We start from the raw sequence: 19,005 nt of genomic DNA, 5'->3' as shown, positions 1-19,005 counted from the left end.
TTTGACACAATATAACAAACTTTTAAATCAATAGAACGCATTGTTAAAGATGAAACCAGTACAATATTTCCATCTAAAATGTAGTGAAGCTGAAGTATAGATCAACATGAATACTTAGTAAAGTGCAAGTACTTCAGTGTTGTTTATAAGTATGGTGCTTGAATAAATGTACTTTGTTACTGCCATTTAGTAAGAAATGTTGATGATGGTTTAAGTGAAAATATATGTCTGCTTCATAAGTTAGCTAGTTTCAACTTTATGAAATACATCCAATTTTAATGTTTTATTAGTTTATCACATGTTTTGCATGTAAAACTGTAACATGCAAAGTAACTGTAACTTCAGCCATAAGGTTGAGTATAAAGAAACGTGAACTAAAGTAGCCTCTAAAGTGTCAGATTTTCTTGTGACAAATTAAATTTATTGAAATTTGTTAAACGTTTTCAGGTACAAGATACAGATTCTCCACACATTTCACAATTAAAAAAAAACATACAACAATATACTCATTTAAAATACCAATAATTGCACAAATCAACTTTATAATTATATAAAATATCCTTAGTTGACCAGAATTTATCCAGTCTATTTTTAAAAGAGTTTACTGAAGGAGCCACACTACATCCTCTGGAAGCTCCTTCCATGCATTTACAGCACAAAGTGTGAAGACGTTTTTTCTCTTTTTAGAGAGACAGAGGAAGCTGCAGTATGAAGTCTAATAGAATAACTGTTGTAAGACTTAGTACACAATCATAAGGAAGCATTACAGTTACAATGAAACAAGCAAACATCTTTACATTTACTCCTATCATAACTGTGGCGGGAAAAATGTGTTTTTTTGCTGTGATTCATCCATCTCTTTCAAAAACATCAGACAACATCAGGCAGCATTTGATTAAAAGTTTGCAATCTTATATTACCATTTAAGCACATGTGGAAATGAGGAACTTACACACTGAGTCAACATAGTTACTTCTGTGGTCATGTACAGATTGTTAGAGCTACTGTTGTTCAGGTCAGAGCAAGAGGACAGGACATAAAACTATGTTCAGGCACCATCACAGCATTGAAAACATATTCACTGTTACAACAACAAAAACATCTAAATAAATGAACACATTTGTTTTCCTTCTTTATAATTTTTTGCATGATTCCATTTTATCATGCTTGTTATCTTTAATAGTAATGATGTCTTTTGATGTCCCTCAGTAAAGCGAGGGTTAACTGTGGGAGGTTCACACACTGTGCTTTATTGCAAATGATGTGTCTTAGTGACAATCAGTGTACCTAAAAAGGGAAACTTGCACACACACATAGAAGAAAAGAGGCCTTTTTTAATGGAAGACATTCTGACATGTCACAGTAGAAAAAGCACAGGTGCACCTAATAAAATTAATGACGGCTGAATTTCATTTAGCTGCTTCGGTTCCAGGGTTCCTGGTATTGTGCATGCTGGCTCACGTCACACTCTTACGGCTTACTGGCACACTTGAATAGTTCAGAGCCATTGTTAATGTTATTAGTAACACCTGTGCTTTTCCTGCAAGTCAAAATGACCACTGTGAAAAGGGCATATTCTTAATGCAACGGTTAAAGCTAGAGTATGAACTTGCAATATAAAATAACGCCACTAAAATCACACTTGAGGTCACACTTGTGCATTTGAAACTGACGTCTTGGTGCTACTGGTGATCCCAGAGATGCTGCTGTCTCTGCTGCCGCTCGTGGACCTTGATTTTCTGCTCTCACTGATCTCTGTGCGAGCCGAAGACACGAGGCTTTTTTTTGTTGGGACAGCTATGTAGGCATCAGGGAGTTGGTAGGCAAGGCGTCGTTTTGAACTATGAGGATTAAATTCAAGAAATATATTGTTTAATTTTCTCTGTTGGTGGGTGAGGGTGAATAAAAAATGCTGGATATATGATATACACACACACACACACGCAAACAGTCATCACAGCACTGTACCTTGAGTGGCACCCTTCCCTCCCTGCAAAGATACTGTAAATAAGACCTCCAACAACAAGTAAGGTGGAGCCTCCCCAACCAATAAACACTCCAACGCCTATTTCAAACCTGGCAATAAACACAAGAATAAGTCATGAAGGTACGGTACTCCACTCAAAGAATTATGTGATCAATGTTGATGCAATAATAAGGCTAGTTTGTTGTATACTTCATCCATGTCACTTAAAAACGGTACATACTTCTGAGCCCTGAAGTTTGGGTCTTGAAATTCTGCTCTAATTTTGTTGCCATAATAGGAGAAAGCAACCATAGAACACATCCCTGAAACAAAAGGCACATATTTCTCTCACAATATTGCAACATGACCTCTTTCAATTAACTCTCGGTGTGACATCTTACCTCCGATAAGGTAATTCATCCCCCCAGCAAAGGTTACTCTTGCATTAGCGAGTTCTGATCCTCCAATCTTAGTGCACTTCATTCCCACTAAGACCAGAACTGATCCAAAGAATGACAGGATAATAGAGATGATGATGAGAGCGCGGCACATGTGAATGTCCCCTGTCCAAGAGCAGCAAAACAAAATTCAACACACATACTACAAGATTCAGATACTATCATGGCTTGTGCTAAAATACATTTTACTCACAATTAAGTGCAAGCATCGATGGAATTCCTTTGCAGTCAGAGACTCCAGTTGAATCAGATATACAATCCTTCCACAGGTTGGAGAAGTAGTTCGATGTAGTCAGAACTATGCTGTCAACTTCTGACCAAGTCCAGATCTCTGTAGGCATGGTGGAACAAACCAGGATCCATCCAGACACACAAACCACAAAGCAGCCGATCTCCATGTACATCACCACAGTCCTGTAACTCATGTTCGCCTTGAAGTTGAACAGCTAGATGGAGAAAAGGCAAATCACACAGTAGCACTGTCACAAGCTCCTGAACTGTAGGAGGAGAGAAGATTGCTCACCGCAGAGTCTGTAAGTCCCACCTCACATGACGGTAACACACACACAAAAGAGGACAAGTGTGGTTTGTGTACATCATCACATGTTTTGCCTTATTCCTGTGTTATGTGAAGGTCACCTTGATAATGTGTTTGTTGTTAGTATGATACCCAGCAGTGTACCAGCATGGGTTTCAGTTCCATTCATAGTGTGTTGGTGTAGGTTTGGGCCTCTTATTTCAGATGGTGTGTCTGACAAAGTCCAACAATGTTAACAAGGCAATAATAACACACATGAAAGTAAGAAAGGGCAAGTTTTAAAGGATTTGCAATATCATTAGTGGCACTCTTTTGTTGTTACACATTAACGATAATGACAGAAGAATGATACACTTTGTGTGTAAGATCTGAATTGAGGATAAGCTGGTGCAAAATTATGAGGGCAGTCATGAGTTACAGTAATAAGTAATTCAAAATATCACCAATGAAATAATTAATTGGAAAGAGACTCACAATGCTCGTTATAAAATTCATACAAAGTTTTATATATATATATATATTAACATACTTCAGATACATTCTTAATTGTAATACATGCTTTGGTTAAATCACATTTACTGTACACACAAATTTAACAAGTGAAGAGTAAACACAAGACAATATGTTTTATACAGTTTATGAACTGTTATCCTGTTTGCAGTATAAGCTATGTTGATTTTTTTGTATTAAAATAAAATTACATATAAAAAAAGATATTTGAGCTACTACACAAATGCATCTCTTTCTGAGATTTTATCCGGCGTTGTCTGAGAAAGCTTTGAGATCTTGGAGCTGCTGGATCTTCCTGAGTCTATATAATAAGATCCATACTGCCTGGATGGTCTGTAGTATCCGGTGTACAGGGTTCTTCCTCTGGAGCGAGGGGCCATGTATGTGCCTCCTCCATAGTCATATACCACTTTACTGTAAGACCAAACATTGCCAAAGTTAATAATGCATTGACCTCAGCGAACATAGGGAAAGGGATGGAAATACTAGATGAATTAGAATACCTTTCAGGGCAGATTACTCGGTAGACTGTCACAGCATAAAACACCGCTCCTAAAAGGATGAAGAAACATCCCACCAATCCAAGAAATATGGGAGGTCCTAGGTCATACCTGGAATCAGTTAAAATGTGATTTTAAAAAGGCATTATGCATTGTAACACTATACATCAAATACAATACATCAAATTTTGGCATCAGTGGAGCTCTGCAGTGCAGTAAATGTAGTAAATTTGAGTTGGAAATTGATAGAATTTCAACTTAAAGGAGATCTGATTCAGTGTGACAAACTGTACCGTAAGACTCCTGGTCCTACACTGGGAGCAAAGGATGTTCTGGCGATCCTGTTGATGTATAAGCAGTATCCAGAAATATCTGACACACCTGTGTGCAGAGGTTTCGTTGATACCAAGAAATAATGAGGGCAAAACATTTCTGTCATTTACAGAGACAAACACGATGTGTTAGTGTGTGTGTGTGTGTGTGTGTGTGTGTGTTCTATACGCACCGCCAGCAAAATGAAACACTGCTCCTGCAAAAAGCAGTTTGTCTTTGGTTCTATCTGCTCCACCGATGTAAGTGCACTCCATTCCAATAAAGCATAATACCACACCAAAGAATCCCAGAGTTAACCCACACATGAGCAATCCTCGCACTCCCTGGATGAAAGCTGTGAGAAACACAAACAGTTCAAGCAAAAAATGAAAATGGATTTAGAAAAAGTTCAATTTCTCTCAGAATGAAAAGAGGCGGACGTGAGTATGAAACAAATCATATGCTCTTTGGAAAGTCCTTTTATTCACTTGTCCAAAAATGCAGTCCAATTAAAAAGCCCTGCAGTAAATACTATCTTTGCAAAGCTTATAATAATTAGTCTCTATCAAAGAGGTAGTTTGTTGAGGCTGTGGTGATAAAATATTTTTTACAGCTTACAGTATATTCCAATCCAACACAAAAACACAAAGACATTTAACCTTTTAAAGTGTCCATTTAATTGTGTGCACCATCTTTACGAGTACTCTACACCCAGGTTAAGCATTGAACTACAGGATTGCAAATCTTTCTATTCATGCAGAGTGGCAGCACTTAAAACATCATTGCTGAGATATATAAAACATGTACACTGCTGAGCACTTACGGGTGACACTCCAGAGCACCGGGAAGTCTCTACAGTTTGTCACTGCTGTAGAATCGGTGAAACAGTCCTTCCAGAGGTTAGACCAGTACCAGGCCACCTTGATGATGAAGGATCCTCCTTGGCCTCCTAACTGGGTGATCCTCCAGTAGTCCATGGCCATGGTGCACAGCACAAACAGCCATCCCAGTGATGAGATCAAAAAGCCAGATATTTGAATCAAACGTTTCTCCATTTCGGAAATCAGTAAATTAAACCAGATCTGCTCATGTAGTCTAGTGTAGTGGTAGGAGTGCAAAACAGTGAACTAACACTTGGTGTCTACTCAGTGGTCGGCAGGATGATGAGGCGTTTCTTGTGTCATTTCAGAGGGTGGACAGGATGACAGTGTGTGTGTGTGCCATGTGCCATTAGTGTTGATGAGGGCTCTGTGCCATTGTATGAGATGTTTACTGTAAACGTTCAGGAACGTGTCACCCACTTGAGATATTTCACACCACTTCTAGCTACTTTTTCCATGATATGAACTTTTACATCATTTGTGTATCCACTTTACAGCAATAATGCTATCAATGGCATAACATTAATGTTAAATAATTTTTTGACAACTAACTTAATATCAGGAAAATGTTCCAATAAAGTGATAAAGTTGACTTAAAAGTTCTTTACAAGAAAGTATAATAAAAACTGTAAAACTGCTGCCCTCTTCCGACCTGCCACAGGATCAAATATGACATCATCTGCAGACAAAACAAGAAATACAAAAAACAGAATCTTCTTCTTATTTTTATTTGTTTTTATTTCCTCTCATATACTCTACTTCTACTTTTAAAGGAAGTGAGATTACATATCATGTTCTACACGTTGTACTACTCCCAGTGTTCTTCAAGTCTGTATGTTACAAAATCATAGTTAATGGTTATATCATGGAAAACAAGAACATCTGTGTTTGACACAGTTTTAAATATATCGTCATTACAGATTAACAACATGTGCAGGTTACTTACAGTTAAAACTGTACAACCAATATATGTCTTGCAAAATATTACACAATTATTAGTAAAATTTCCACATACAGATACAAAAGGAGAAAATTATGCAAAAAAAAAAACTTCAGAAAAAGACACATTGTGAACCAAATGTTGTTGATTCTGCTGTTTAATATGTAGAACGGAGGAAAGTATAAAATCCCCAAATCAGGAAGTAAACTATATCATTTTGTAAATGTGTACCCCCAGAAGAAACATGTAAAGATTAAACTTAATACATGGTGAGTCAAAAATCAATATCACCAAATTCCCCTGGTGTTAGACAGAAACCACCAAGTTTCATACAGTGTGCTGTATCTTTTAGTTTATAGTATATCTTTTATGACATTTGCACCAGTGGCATCGACTTAAAGTTTTTAATATTCACATCCCTTACACATATACATTCTTATCAAAGTGCTGCACCCTGGAGGAGTTGCTGTAGTCTGGAGGCGGCCTGTGGTTGACAGGCTTTGCATGCCCTCTCGGGTAGGAGGAGATATGAGAATGTGACGCAGCGCCTTTGTAGATATATTTTGCCTGACTGTTGCTGTAAAGAGACAGAATTCACAGATTCATCCTCACAAATCAAACCACCTCTCAACAAAACTGATACATACAGTAGGTCCTCTGTATAACGTAAACATAGTATGTGTTACTCATACAAACCTTTTGCTAAAAGAGTCTGCAATGGAGAGACAGAGCATGCTGCCTCCCAGAATACAGAGGATAGAACCTGCCCAGCCGATGAAGAGCGCGGCTCCCAGCTCATACCTGGAGACAAAGAGCAGTATTTAATGGTATTGTGTTTTAATTGGTTGAGTCACATTAAACAGTTCTGACTCTACAGTTTAAACATGCTTCTTACTTCTGTGCGATATACATCGGATCGAAAAACTCTGATGTTATCCGGTGCGCGTAGAGGGAACATGCTGAAAGCGAGCAGAGGCCTGAAAAAAGCAAGAAAAAGGCCGTCATCAATTTAGAGCAACAGAAAATGCTATTACACAGATGATTCTACAGGCTCACTATACTTACCACTAAGAATGAAATTTACACCAGCAAAGCAGGCAATCCCGGCTTTGTTTTTGTCACTTCCTCCAATTTTGGTGCATTTCATCCCAATAAGGGCACATATAGTGCCAAAAAACCCCAGACAGACAGCTGCAATCATCAATCCCCTGCAAGCTTGGATGTAACCTGGAAAAAACAGAAATCATATAGAGGTCTAATTAAATGTCATCAAAAAAGTGTTTCACTCTCACATCTGCACACTGCAAGGTCAACAAGATTTTGACCTTGTGACAAATTTACACATAAAGCATGAAATACAATTTGTCACAAGTGACCATAATCGTTTTTAGGTTCCTCGTGGCGAGGTAATGACTGCCTTGGTATGAAACTTCTCATTCAGATGTGTTTTTGAGGCAAATATTACCTTGGAAGTTAACCCCTGAGACTAGTCAGCCGTGGTAGAAACTGCCTGAGGTTCCAAGTAAATCTCATTTATAGCCTTCAAGCTCCGACAACTAGGGCTAAACATTGACATATTTGGAGGGTAAATGAGTTGTTCCCTGGAGACTTGCATTAGGCTTTAGGGTATCTATTAGTCCTGACTAGAGATGGCTTTAATTTGTTTTTTCCAACAAATTTAAAATAAGGCACCAGGACGAAGGATGAGGGTGAATCTGTGACAGTGTAAACATAAAAACAAAATAGCCTGAAGAAACATTTATCAAGTCAAGTCAACATGATCAAACAACAGCATTAAAAAGGTCAAGAAACATTCACAGTCAAAGGTAGAGAAAGAAAACAAGCATCCAACAAGAAGGAAAAAGAAGAGCAGACCATCCAATGCCAACAGTGAGGGAAAGTCTTTGCAGTTGGAGACTCCTGTTGAATCTGTCACACAGGTCTTCCACAGGTTGGACCAGTATGTGGCCGTGGTGATGACTGTTCCATCAAGTGAAGACACCTTCCAATAGTCCGTCGGCAAGGTGGAAGATACCAGCACCCATCCCGAAGTGGTTAAAATAAAGGCCAGGATCTCCTGAAACATGCTGTTGTCACTGCTACGGAGAAGACTCCTCCACACTGCTGTGGCTGCTAATTAAGTTGGTGGGGACCTAAATTTGATTAACGCTTCCCTGGCTAGTAAAGCTTGTTGAAAAGGCTCCGCACTAGTAAGTTCAATGGATAGGTTGTGATTGATAGTTAATGTGTTGTGGACTGTTATATTCTGTAGGGAGGAGTTTAGCCCTAAAAATCAGCAAGTGGCCAGTGGTCTATTACAGCGTCTTCCAACCCCTCACCTACTACACGTCACTGTGACTCACAGTCATAGATGATGAGGGGATTGAAGGTCCTGGATGTAGAAAGTGGGCCAATGACGTCAGTAATGACGTTTAGAATTAAAGGAAGCAACTGTGCACACGAATGATATATTTATAGCTGTGAGTGAGTTTGTGTGTGTGTATTTTGTGAGTAACAAATCCATTTGATTAATAAGTAATAATAATGATACCACATTGGAAAAATACTTAATTGAAAGTAAAATTTTTGCATTGAAGACACTTAAAAAAGCACTGCAGTGGTCTTAAAGTGTTAAATTATTAATGTATTAACCTGTAATGAGTTAATGTTGTCACTCCAGGTTAGGTTAAACTGACAATTCATGCATACTGATAGTTACAACCACTTTATCACTGTAAATAAAAAAGGGGTTAAAAAAAACCCTGACAATTCATCATACATTATATTATGTGGCAATGCATTTAGTATGGACAGTCTCAACAAAAAAATGAACATCAAGCTTCACAAAAGCAGCATTTATTGTTTTGGTGGTCATGTCCGTTTCTCTAGTCTGTGTACATTTCTATTTAAATTGTGTCTCAGGATTTATTTGTGAGTCTAGAAACCTGACTCCAGAAACAGATATTTGAGAGAGGATACAGTGAATGTGTCACCTTCTACCTGTCACCTTGCACTGACTCATATGATTAATACAAGTGAGTGTTTGAGCTTCCTTGTGCAAGATGTAGATAACTTATTGACAGCATGTCACCCACCCCGATGTCTCAGGAGGCTACATCGCAAAGAAATATGTTTATTACTTCATGAAAGGAGAAAATAAAAAATATTCTGGATATCACAGCGAGTAGCAAACATCAGGGAAATCACACCTAATTAGGAATTCATCAAGCTTTCATAATCTGAATTAGAGCCCCATCTGGTGGATGTACATGTAGATAAAGACACTACTGCCACCCTCAGATGGAGCACGGAGTCTTAAAGCACTTTGTTACTTGTAACTGTTTAGGTTGAAAACATATAATTTGTGAATGAATATGATAAACAAATAAAGATATAGTCAATACATGGATAAAACAGTATTGCTGGGGAAAAAGAACCTATAGATCCTAAATAGACAAAAAGAACATAAATCTTTCAATACTGAGTAAATACTGTGATTGTAATATAAAATATGGGTGTAAAAGGGTTTTTACTGAATATCATAATTTAATTTTGATTTGTGTATTTTCTCCCCTGCTGGCTCACATGACCTACAATATGTCTTTGCTTTCTCGGCTCTTACAGAGGCTTCTCTGACTCACACATACTTAGTTTGATATTTCCCTCAAAGGATTACACATTTGCCACAGCTAACATGTGTTCCATAATCGGGAGCAGAAACCAATATATCATCAATTGCTTTCATTATTTAGTCATTTCTTTTTTTCAGTGTGAAACTATATTTTTAGTTGTCAGAAATCTGAAACAGGGTAACAAGTGATTTGTCCAGTGTCTCAATTTGTGATTATATCAGCGATGATTTTAGTAAAAGATAACAGATTAGGTGTAATTTGATATGTGAACAGTGATATTGTATAAGACTCCACAATCAGGTTCATTTTAAAAACAGAGATAAACCAAGTCTTTCACTGACAAGTTGACAAATACGCTGAAAGACTTTCCTCTATGAGAGATACTTAATGACAAGCTTTGAGTAAAGATTTCTTTCCAGAACAGATCACTTGAAAATTAGTTCCTTAGTAATATTTTACTTTTTTAATAATTTTCCATAGTAATTTCAAGGACCGCTTAACATAATGAATTTAACACAGTGTGAAGGTGGTAACTTGTAATAAAGTTTCATGTCCATTCATAAGAGTTTATCCTGTTAAGTTTGAGTTTTGATGACAGTTTGGAGCAGCAAACTGATTCTTCTTATATGTCAGTGCATGTTTTCCGAACCATCTGTGTTGATAAATGTTTAAGTTATTCTGTGCTGTTACACATTAAGGACATTTCATAAAGCACCAACAATACCCTGCCATAAGTTAGTACATTCTCTTCATACACTAGATGCAATGCCAATATAATTTACTCAGTATTTCACCATGAAAGACACAAATGCGCCATGCAGTTACAGTGGTAGTAGTGCAAGAGCATGCAGATAGTGTTTCTGGCAGCTGTTAGACACTGAGCTGCTTACCTTCCAGCTTAAGGATAGTATGATGTGGTCTGCAGTGCAGAGCTCCAATGGCATTCCCAGCACAGTTGGTCCACAGACCCTGGAGCACCCAGGTGGCTGTGATGACTGAGGATGCCCGGCTGGTGGTCCGCCATTCGTGGGACACTGTTGCACCGATCGTGGCACCCAGCCCTGCTAGGCCGCTGAGAAAAGCCAAAATCTGCAAGCCTGACATTTGGTGGGTTAAGATATGTATGCAGTCTTTTAGCAGATTTAGGAAAAGGAGACGAAATAAAATTGCCCCAGGCAGGCAAATTACACTGTGACATGTGTTTCACTGAGATGATTTACAGACAGGACATCTTGTTTGCATCTCATGTGCAGAGGGATGGACAGAGGAGTCTGAAAGTGAAATAGTAAAAGGGAGTCTAAGCTGGCAGTTAGTTATTAAAATTTGTCAAACCATGTTTGAAAATATTCCCTTTGTGTGTACTTGTTTTAGTCTAAAAATAAGGCCAAGTATCATATTAACATAAAAAATAATAAAGAGAGTAATCAGTAATCCTTCAAACAAGAGGGAACGTGACAAAGTCCATTTACTAGTTCATCCATTTCTGCACACACATGCTTTCTGCCCCCTGACAGTGTGAAGAGAGTGTCTGTTTCCTTCAAAAATAGAAAAGAAAAGAGATGGTAGAATCAATAATGAATCATCTGACTGACTAACTTTCAAAACTGGCAAAACATTTTGTACTTTAAATCTTGCAGATGAACACGTTAAATGGAAATAATAATGGGAAACAACAAATGTTTACCCTTATGACTTCATGTAGCCACATAAGCTACTCTTTTAACAAAGGTCAAGTCATATATCTCTCCCCAATATCCTCCACCAATGACTGAGGTGATTGTAGGAGGGTCGCTTCAAATTCTGTTCATTGATTGTCATTTTTATCAGCTCTTACCTTCCCATCTGTAATGTGAACCTTTATAAAAGCTCTATTGGAAATCGTTACTGAAACTAAATCAAACAGGGAGCAGAGGTCTAATTTCAAATTTGGTTTGCAATTAGTTGTTGACTTTTTGTTGCATTTTTATGGCGGAATAAGAAAAATACACCAAAACTGTACAATTTGCTTAGTGGTACAAAACAAGTGGAAGTGGGTTTCAGTGTATTTGACCAAAAATGGTGCTGGAACAGGTGTAAATTTCACAATTTACAATTGTGTTTTAATTAGGGTTTCTTCACTTTATTTTAGGCTATACTTTAATTTGAGATACAATATGAGGCAAGCCATGCCAAGCCTTCCTGCAGAAATACAGTATCCAGGTAGATGGTGGGAAAGAGCTCTCCTGTAGGTGTCCCTTTATTCTTTCTTTGAAAAATAAACAGACATGTGTTACATTTTCCTCTGTGGCTTGAATTCTGTTGAATATTAACATGTGTACATATGAAGGTGACATTTAACTAACTGTATGAAGCCCTGAGGAATAAATCTTAAAGATCCCCTCCAGACATATTTGAAGACATATTAACACATTTTTTTTTTTTACAAAAAGTTCAGTTAACTAGTTCAGACTTCTTAGAATGACATCTACTCCTTCTTCCTCGTTGATAAATTCAGACTCTATGAATCAAAAAATACTGCTAGTCACAAGATGTCTCCTGCTGCTCCTGCTGTTTCCACATCACATGCATATTAGACTATGATTGGCTCCTAGTTGTGATGTCACAAATCCTGCTTGTAGGTACACGCCTGTAACTGAGATTTAAGGTGAGCTCAGAGAAACTTTCCCCCTCCAGCAGACGAATGTGAAAACAGCCTTCTTGTGTCAAACTCTGCACACACATCATTCTGTACAGTGAAGCTTGAACATTCAACTGAAGCAAAAAGAAGCAAAACACAATTTTGAGTGGATGGGGACTATAATTGACCATAAATTGTTCACAGGATAAAAAAACAGCCTGTACTGGTAAAGAGATCACTATTGCTCCACAAGTGAAAAGTTTATAAAAGGGAGAAAAATCTCAGACCAGACGGTTATAAAACAAGGTTTGATGGTGAAATTTGTATAATTCTGCTGATGCTTTGTTACATTTTAAAAGGATAGAGCTCTTTTTTTCCAATAAACTTTATTGAAACACATATAATAATTATACAGCAAGTGACCAACAATCATGAGTTGTATATACTAACACATGAGGGGGTGCGGAATGAAAATAATGCAGTCTTTGTTGGTTCATTAAGCTATAAATTAAATGTAGCCTATTGGCTTTAATCCAGTTTTTTTATTGAGAGAATAGATCAAATTTTAACAGTTTGACATCTCACTCTTACATTGGCTGTTATCTCTTTTTCTTTTGTGAACATACAAATAACCAAAGAAAGACATGATGACCCAATTATATGCATATATAATAGGCTGTATAGTTTAGTACAATACATTATCATCATATAAAACACCGTGAAAGAGTCTATTCTGCATAATGAGTGCTTGTACAGTGTGGAATTGTAACTTTTGTAACTGAGTTCACATGACAGTTTCTGGAAATAGTAATTGGTTGGGTGAGAAACTACAAACAACTATGTCGTGAATGAAACAATCATGATTTTTAGGAGTGAGGATGAAGGTTGGGATTATGGAGGTATGGAGCGTCATGATACAGTAGGTGGCGGCATGCACCTTTAATGTTGGCTTGTAGTCCGCCAGTAAAACCAAAGAAGAAGAAGGAGGAGCAGAACTTCTATCAGCCAATCACCAGGCAGTGGGCGGGGTTACGCCACGCTCCGCTCACCTGACAGCCAAACCGGCCGGTTGACGGTCTCCTGTAGTAATCCTGACTGACCTGAATGTCGGAAGGTGTGATATTGACAGACACTTGAGTTTACAGCAGCTGTTCTTTCAGTGAGTCCTGCTCTGTAAGTCTTTTATCGACATCCTTCTGTCACAAAGCCTGCAGAGAAAGTCTTCAGGTTGCTTTTACTGTTGGGGGGTATGGAACCTCTGCGGAAGGAGACGAAGGATAATCCGTCGGCTACAGCTAATCTCCTCTCCAAGATTTTCTTCTGGTAAGAAAACCGACAGCCGTGTTTGACATTAATTGAATAGAGAGCTCTCTTGTGTGACAGTTTGTGGCCACTCAAGACAGACAGTCCCTGGATGTGATAGCAGGTAGCTGCTGAGCACCCATTCATGCATAAACATAAACTTCAGGATGTCACATGGAAGAGAGAGCTGAGGCTTTTTTGGCATACATTTATTATATAGAACAGGGAGCAGAGGTATAGATAGATAGATAGATAGATAGATAGATAGATAGATAGATAGATAGATAGATAGATTGCAAATACACAACTAAAACAACAATATAAAACATATACAAAGCATAAATATAACACAAACACAAGACAAATGACTTGACACAATACAAAGAAATGACAAAACACAAAGAAAACCCCCACAAAGAAAAAGACAGTAAAATAAGTACATTGCATAGGGACAAAGCAGTCACAATTAAGAAAAACAAGACCATTCATTATATAGAACATAATTCAACAGAATCTTAAAATGAGTCCTGAAGCTTATTGCACCTCTGAGGAGCATAATAGGTGAATACAGTTTTTATTCCAGTACTGTAGTGTAGTAATAAAACAGGAAGAGTTGTGCAGAGTAATTAGCAAATGAGATTAGTGCTCGACTACAAGTGAAAGTATCCAAACTTGTACTTAAATGAAATGAAACAATATAAAATGTGCTACAGTAAGAAAGGTAAACAACTCTTCCACAGAATGGCCTATTTCACTTAAATTCTGTGGTACAATTGAAGTATTTAAGTAATACTGATTACTTTCACACTCTTCTGTCTCCCTCAGTAGGGATTTTCATGCTTTCAGATCATCATGTGAAAACACGTTTTTTTGTAGTTTCTGAAAAGTTGTCAATTTGGAAATAGTAGATACTTCCATGGCATTAGCAATATGCTATGATGTTAACTCATTTAATATATTTCAATGTGGTAAACTAAACAATCAAACATTTAGAGCTGCATCAAATAGCCGATTAATCAATTAGTCAATTGACTTGCACATGTTACTCCCCATGTTTGTTTACACCTACTTGTACTTTATCTCTAGTTGGCTAAATCCCTTGTTCAGAATTGGGTACAAGAGGAAGTTGCAAGAAGATGACATGTACAAGGTTCTGCCAGAAGATGCATCTGATAGTCTTGGGGAGGAGCTGCAGTGGTAAGGCGCTGAATTATGTCTTTTATTAACTGAGTTCAATCATTCTTATATTTATTGCCAGTATTTTAGGAACATCAATTTTTCCTTTTCCTAAACTATACTGTAAAATGGATCATTATGGTGATTATTCTTAAGTAGCTTATAGATAGTCTTGAATTCAGATGCCAGAGTTGTCTGTTATATAATTTACAGAAATGTGTATTCATTGTTTATTATCAAAGTTGAGCACTATCAGACTGACAGTCAACTCTGGTCAGGCCTTAAGACCACCTGAGCTTGATTAGTGTTCACAGCTGTTTCTTAGGTGTTTAAACGTGCAGACAAAACCACCTTCTGGGTGGGTCCACCTCCTCTCCATCTATCCAGTGTTTTCTTGGTTCTTACCTGCTGTTTCTTGTATATTTGTATATTGATGCATATAACAACAGTTGGACCTTGCTCTCATAATAGCTTAGTCATATTAAAATTACCTCACTCTCCACTGGGAGAAAATCCAAAATGTTTCATGAGCCAACCAGGGACTCATGAATGTCCCTCCCCCCACCACCTGGCACCTCTCAGCCTGTAAATCCCCTATAAAGTGGCCAAACTGCCCCCCTTGAGGGAGTTTGACATCAGAGTTGGCATTGTGCTTGGAGGTGAGCCCACCTATATATAGAAAGTACTTATGAAAGTCTCATATGAGAGCAGGCTTCTCCCCAACACCGATCCCATTACTAGTTGGGGGTGCCACTTTTAGGAGCCCTTTGACTTGAGAGCTCAAGCCCTGTTCACACCTGACATTGACATGTGTCTTTGGTGATCCAATCACAAGTGGACAGCTCTAAGTATGTCAGTTCACACCTGGCATTAGAATGCATCTCCAAATCATAGATGTATTATAAGAGCTGGATACCTGACCGAAAATAATAAACAATAAGAATTGCTCAGCTGGCGCATACACCAAAAAAAGTTTCTAGCTTCCGGGTTTGCTTCCATGTTGTGTGGTCCATTAAATATGTGCAGTGGTGTTTCCCCACTGGCCCCACCCACGAATTCTTGCTCGGCCCACAGACTTTACATTGTGATGAAATTATGGATTTTTAATTTTCTTGGCCTGGAGAAAGTTTTTAAAATATAAAACATCTATGGATCTAAAATTCATAATAGAAGGTCATAATTAACCTTGTTTACAATTGGAGGTGTCCTGTCAACAGTTTTACAGATGTCCTTTTTATGATGGTGGTCTATGGGAAAAATGCTTTTTGGGCCACTGGGGTATTTTTCACTGCAATACCAAGAGTGACCACTGGGAAAAACTAGCTGGAAGGCTGGGAGGCAGCAATGCACTTTCCATGCCTTGTTTGCCAGCAATTAAAAGAAGAAGTAGAAGTTTGCAAAGACCTTGGTGTGTGGGCAAAATGAAAACTCTTCAGCCCAAATGGAAATCAGGCAGGGTGTTACATTAATAAATTATTCTTATCGGCTTTTTACTTGCGGAGCTTTTATTGCACTTACAGTAGTGTAACAAGTATAGCTGTCACTGTCTCTCTCTCCTCTGCTCTGATCCGTGTGTGTGTAGACGGGCTGAGCCCCGCTCTCGGTGAAACACAGAGAGCAGAGGAGAGGAGAGAAACCTAGCACGACCATAAATGACAGCAAAACGCAGTAGAGACTCTCACACTGAGCTGAAATGATATGATGCACATAAGTGCACATAAATTAGGTAAATAACATAAATAAACAGCCACTACTGTGTTTTGTTGTCATTTATGGTTGCGCTAGGTTTCTCTCCTCTGCTCTCTGTGTTTCACCGAGGGTGGGATTCAGCCCCTACACACACACACAGAGCAGAGCAGAGGAGAGACAGACAGGGACAACTACACAACACTGTCATATGTACCTTGCCGTTGTCGCGCAAATGAGTATGTACTTCCGCTTAAACATAGGACGTCAGTTGAATAAGCGGTCCTTCATTGTGGCCTAGGACCCATTGCATACACATTGCTAAAAGAATGTGGCCATATGCGGCCCAGACCACCTGCAAATGTGGTCTGAGCAATCGGATCTCAATCCGTCCACAATGTGTCTTGGGTGCATTCACACCTGTACTTAGAGCTGTTCACTTGTGATTGGATAACCCAAGATGTATTTTAATGCCAGGTGTGAACAGGGCCTCACAGGTTGCTTTCTTGACATGAAGACATGCTCATTCAATGTCAATACTGGACAGTAACACAGATATACATTAGTCCCACACCGGTTTGTGATTTTTATGAACAACATATTAAGCCATAGCTGGGGTCTGAAGCCTGTATCATCCAGTTGATGACTGATCAATGGCCCAAAATGGAGGAGTATTGTTACTGTAGGTGTTATGAAAGGTAACATGAGGATTGATAACACACACAGACACTTACAATCAACAGCTGCAGTTATGTTGGTTTTGTATTAAACTATTGTGCAGAAGAGAGAGCTAAGCCACAAAGCCAAGCTCTTACTTTATAATTCATATTCAGTAAATGCAAAAGCCAAAAATGGAGAGATCTTTGTGATTAATTTGTCGTTATGATGCAGTGCCTCTGGTATGCTCTCTCTATTTAGTTTCTTAGGAATTCCCAACAGTGTATTATTGTGTGTTGCATTGCTTAATTAGTCACCAGGGGCTTATGAGGCCTTTCCTTTTCACTTCCTTATGCTTTTCAAAGGTACTGGAACCGAGAAGTTCAGCTGGCAGCAAAAGATCTGCGCCAACCCAAACTTACCAAAGTTCTTATACAGTGTTATTGGAGATCATACTTACTCATTGGAATATACATCTTTATAGAGGTACAGTGGAGCCACACTGTGAAATTACACATCTACTGTACATCGAGCAATGCTGCATTTGGGAATTACATTTTTTAAGCACAATTAAGAACACCCACCTCTCTGTTTTACATCCCATTTTCTATCAGGAAGTTATCAAAGTCATTCAGCCATTGCTACTTGGCAAACTAATTGAATACTTCGAGAGTTATGACACCACAAACACAGCTGCAGTCTATGAGGCCTACAGCTGTGCTGCAGGCATCTCCCTGTCAACCATCAGCCTTGCTGTCCTTCATCATCTCTATTTCTACCATGTCCAAAGAGCAGGCATGAAGATTCGTGTGGCCATGTGCCACATGATCTATCGTAAGGTCAGTCATTAGGACACATCTATGTACTGTGTAAACATTCTTGTGGTGTGTATGATATTATTGAGCATATTCCAGTAGACCTTTCGGGTTAACTTGATTTAACTTTGCTTTGCAAAGGCTCTCTGTCTCAACAACACAGCATTGACAAAAACTACCACAGGACAAATTGTGAACCTCTTATCCAATGATGTCAACAGATTTGATGAGGTAATTTTCTGAAAGTAGCTATATATATTTATATTAAATGTATATTTTACATCTCACTTATTCATAAAGCTGACTTTACTAATAGCCTATATTGTTCTTCATCATTTTCTTACAGGTAACGTTATACTTGCACTTTTTGTGGATTGGCCCCTTACAAGCAGCAACTGTGATAATTTTGTTGATGTATGCGATTGGCCCATCATGCCTTGCGGGAATGGCTGTCTTCTTCATCCTGATGCCAATACAGACCATGTTTGGACGCTTGTTCTCTACTCTCAGGTTTGCAGTCATAAGCCAGATTTATCAAATGTAGTCAACAGTTGTGTGAAAAATCTCTGTCCTGCCTTGCACTGATATCATTGCTGCAATGTGTGTCTGCTGTTTTAGGGCTGAAACAGCAATCTTGACTGATGACAGAATACGCACAATGAATGAAGTCATTTCTGGGATCCGTGTTATAAAGATGTATGGTTGGGAGAAGCCTTTCGCTGCACTGGTGGATGAGGTCAGAAGGTAGATCAATTCCTCCTCATATCTACTTATTGTGGGATTGTATGGTCGTCATACAAGAGTGTGATAAAGTTATTCTGTTGTGCCAGATTATTTTCATACAGGTAAATACTGAAGTTAAAGAGAAAGTAGCTAAAATATTCAAAAATGTTTTGTAGTACAGTGCTAAGAAATGTTTTAAAAAATTCTGTATCTGCACCAAAAATTTGCTTTCTTTCTACCAAGTTTCACCAAAATCTGTTAACAAGTTTTAAAATATCCTGCTAATTAACAA

The 19,005-nt window shown here is 38.3% G+C and overlaps 4 protein-coding genes across 8 annotated transcripts in view; 1 reads left to right on the top strand and 3 right to left on the bottom strand.

Annotated features, from left to right (window-relative positions):
- Positions 1-489: 489 nt before the first annotated feature.
- Positions 490-2,925, bottom strand: LOC122992531 (claudin-10). Its single transcript, XM_044366361.1, has 5 exons — positions 2,618-2,925; positions 2,368-2,529; positions 2,208-2,289; positions 1,969-2,076; positions 490-1,841 (listed from the first exon to the last, which is right to left on the bottom strand). Exons 1-5 carry the CDS (start codon positions 2,847-2,849, stop codon positions 1,649-1,651), a joined length of 777 nt encoding a protein of 258 aa, XP_044222296.1. The 5' UTR covers positions 2,850-2,925; the 3' UTR covers positions 490-1,648.
- Positions 2,926-3,657: 732 nt separating this feature from the next.
- LOC122991642 (claudin-10) lies at positions 3,658-5,339 on the bottom strand. The gene is made up of 5 exons (XM_044364802.1): positions 5,108-5,339; positions 4,478-4,639; positions 4,266-4,353; positions 3,976-4,083; positions 3,658-3,886 (listed from the first exon to the last, which is right to left on the bottom strand). The coding sequence occupies exons 1-5, from the start codon at positions 5,337-5,339 to the stop codon at positions 3,688-3,690; spliced, it is 789 nt and encodes a 262-aa protein (XP_044220737.1). The 3' UTR covers positions 3,658-3,687.
- Positions 5,340-5,864: 525 nt separating this feature from the next.
- On the bottom strand, positions 5,865-10,992 carry LOC122991696 (claudin-10-like). Of its 3 annotated transcripts, none has more exons than XM_044364908.1 (5): positions 7,981-10,603; positions 7,171-7,332; positions 7,001-7,082; positions 6,802-6,906; positions 5,865-6,682 (listed from the first exon to the last, which is right to left on the bottom strand). In XM_044364908.1, the coding sequence occupies exons 1-5, from the start codon at positions 8,189-8,191 to the stop codon at positions 6,526-6,528; spliced, it is 717 nt and encodes a 238-aa protein (XP_044220843.1). In that variant the 5' UTR covers positions 8,192-10,603; the 3' UTR covers positions 5,865-6,525. The 3 variants fall into 3 exon arrangements, with proteins under 3 accessions (XP_044220843.1, XP_044220844.1, XP_044220842.1); XM_044364907.1 differs by lacking the exon at positions 7,981-10,603 and adding an exon at positions 10,628-10,992 and having other exon boundaries at positions 5,866-6,682; XM_044364909.1 differs by lacking the exons at positions 7,171-7,332; positions 7,981-10,603 and adding an exon at positions 10,628-10,992.
- A 1,798-nt stretch (positions 10,993-12,790) lies between these two features.
- Positions 12,791-19,005, top strand: part of LOC122992343 (ATP-binding cassette sub-family C member 4-like) — a 36,950-nt gene continuing 30,735 nt past the window's right edge. For all 3 annotated transcript variants that reach the window (XM_044366112.1, XM_044366113.1, XM_044366111.1), the window contains exons 1-7: positions 12,791-13,677; positions 14,743-14,853; positions 17,541-17,661; positions 17,790-18,014; positions 18,132-18,221; positions 18,337-18,500; positions 18,609-18,734. In XM_044366112.1, coding sequence (XP_044222047.1) covers positions 13,604-13,677; positions 14,743-14,853; positions 17,541-17,661; positions 17,790-18,014; positions 18,132-18,221; positions 18,337-18,500; positions 18,609-18,734 — 911 coding nt within the window. In that variant the 5' untranslated portion in view covers positions 12,791-13,603. The remainder of the gene's footprint in view (positions 13,678-14,742; positions 14,854-17,540; positions 17,662-17,789; positions 18,015-18,131; positions 18,222-18,336; positions 18,501-18,608; positions 18,735-19,005) is intronic.

The sequence above is a fragment of the Thunnus albacares genome, chromosome 11 (assembly GCF_914725855.1).
Source record: "Thunnus albacares chromosome 11, fThuAlb1.1, whole genome shotgun sequence".
NCBI classification, from domain to species: Eukaryota; Metazoa; Chordata; class Actinopteri; order Scombriformes; family Scombridae; genus Thunnus; species Thunnus albacares.
Note: the sequence above shows the minus strand (reverse complement) of the source record. Positions and strands in the feature narration are given on the sequence as shown.

Excerpts from the sequence above, each read along its gene's own strand:
- LOC122991696 (XM_044364907.1), bottom strand. The coding sequence starts at position 10,841 with ATGTCAGGCTTGCAGATTTTGGCTTTTCTCAGCGGCCTAGCAGGGCTG. Across the intron at positions 7,333-10,627 it reads TACTATCCTTAAGCTGGAAG|GTTACATCCAAGCTTGCAGG; the intron begins GTAAGCAGCTCA and ends TGTTTTTTCCAG. Across the intron at positions 6,683-6,801 it reads GCAGACTCTTTTAGCAAAAG|CAACAGTCAGGCAAAATATA; the intron begins GTTTGTATGAGT and ends GTCTCTTTACAG.
- LOC122991642 (XM_044364802.1), bottom strand. The coding sequence starts at position 5,339 with ATGGAGAAACGTTTGATTCAAATATCTGGCTTTTTGATCTCATCACTG. Across the intron at positions 4,640-5,107 it reads GGTGCTCTGGAGTGTCACCC|CTTTCATCCAGGGAGTGCGA; the intron begins GTAAGTGCTCAG and ends TGTTTCTCACAG. Across the intron at positions 3,887-3,975 it reads CGAGTAATCTGCCCTGAAAG|TAAAGTGGTATATGACTATG; the intron begins GTATTCTAATTC and ends TTGGTCTTACAG.
- LOC122992531 (XM_044366361.1), bottom strand. The coding sequence starts at position 2,849 with ATGAGTTACAGGACTGTGGTGATGTACATGGAGATCGGCTGCTTTGTG. Across the intron at positions 2,290-2,367 it reads GATGAATTACCTTATCGGAG|GGATGTGTTCTATGGTTGCT; the intron begins GTAAGATGTCAC and ends CTTTTGTTTCAG. Across the intron at positions 1,842-1,968 it reads AGGGAAGGGTGCCACTCAAG|TTCAAAACGACGCCTTGCCT; the intron begins GTACAGTGCTGT and ends TAATCCTCATAG.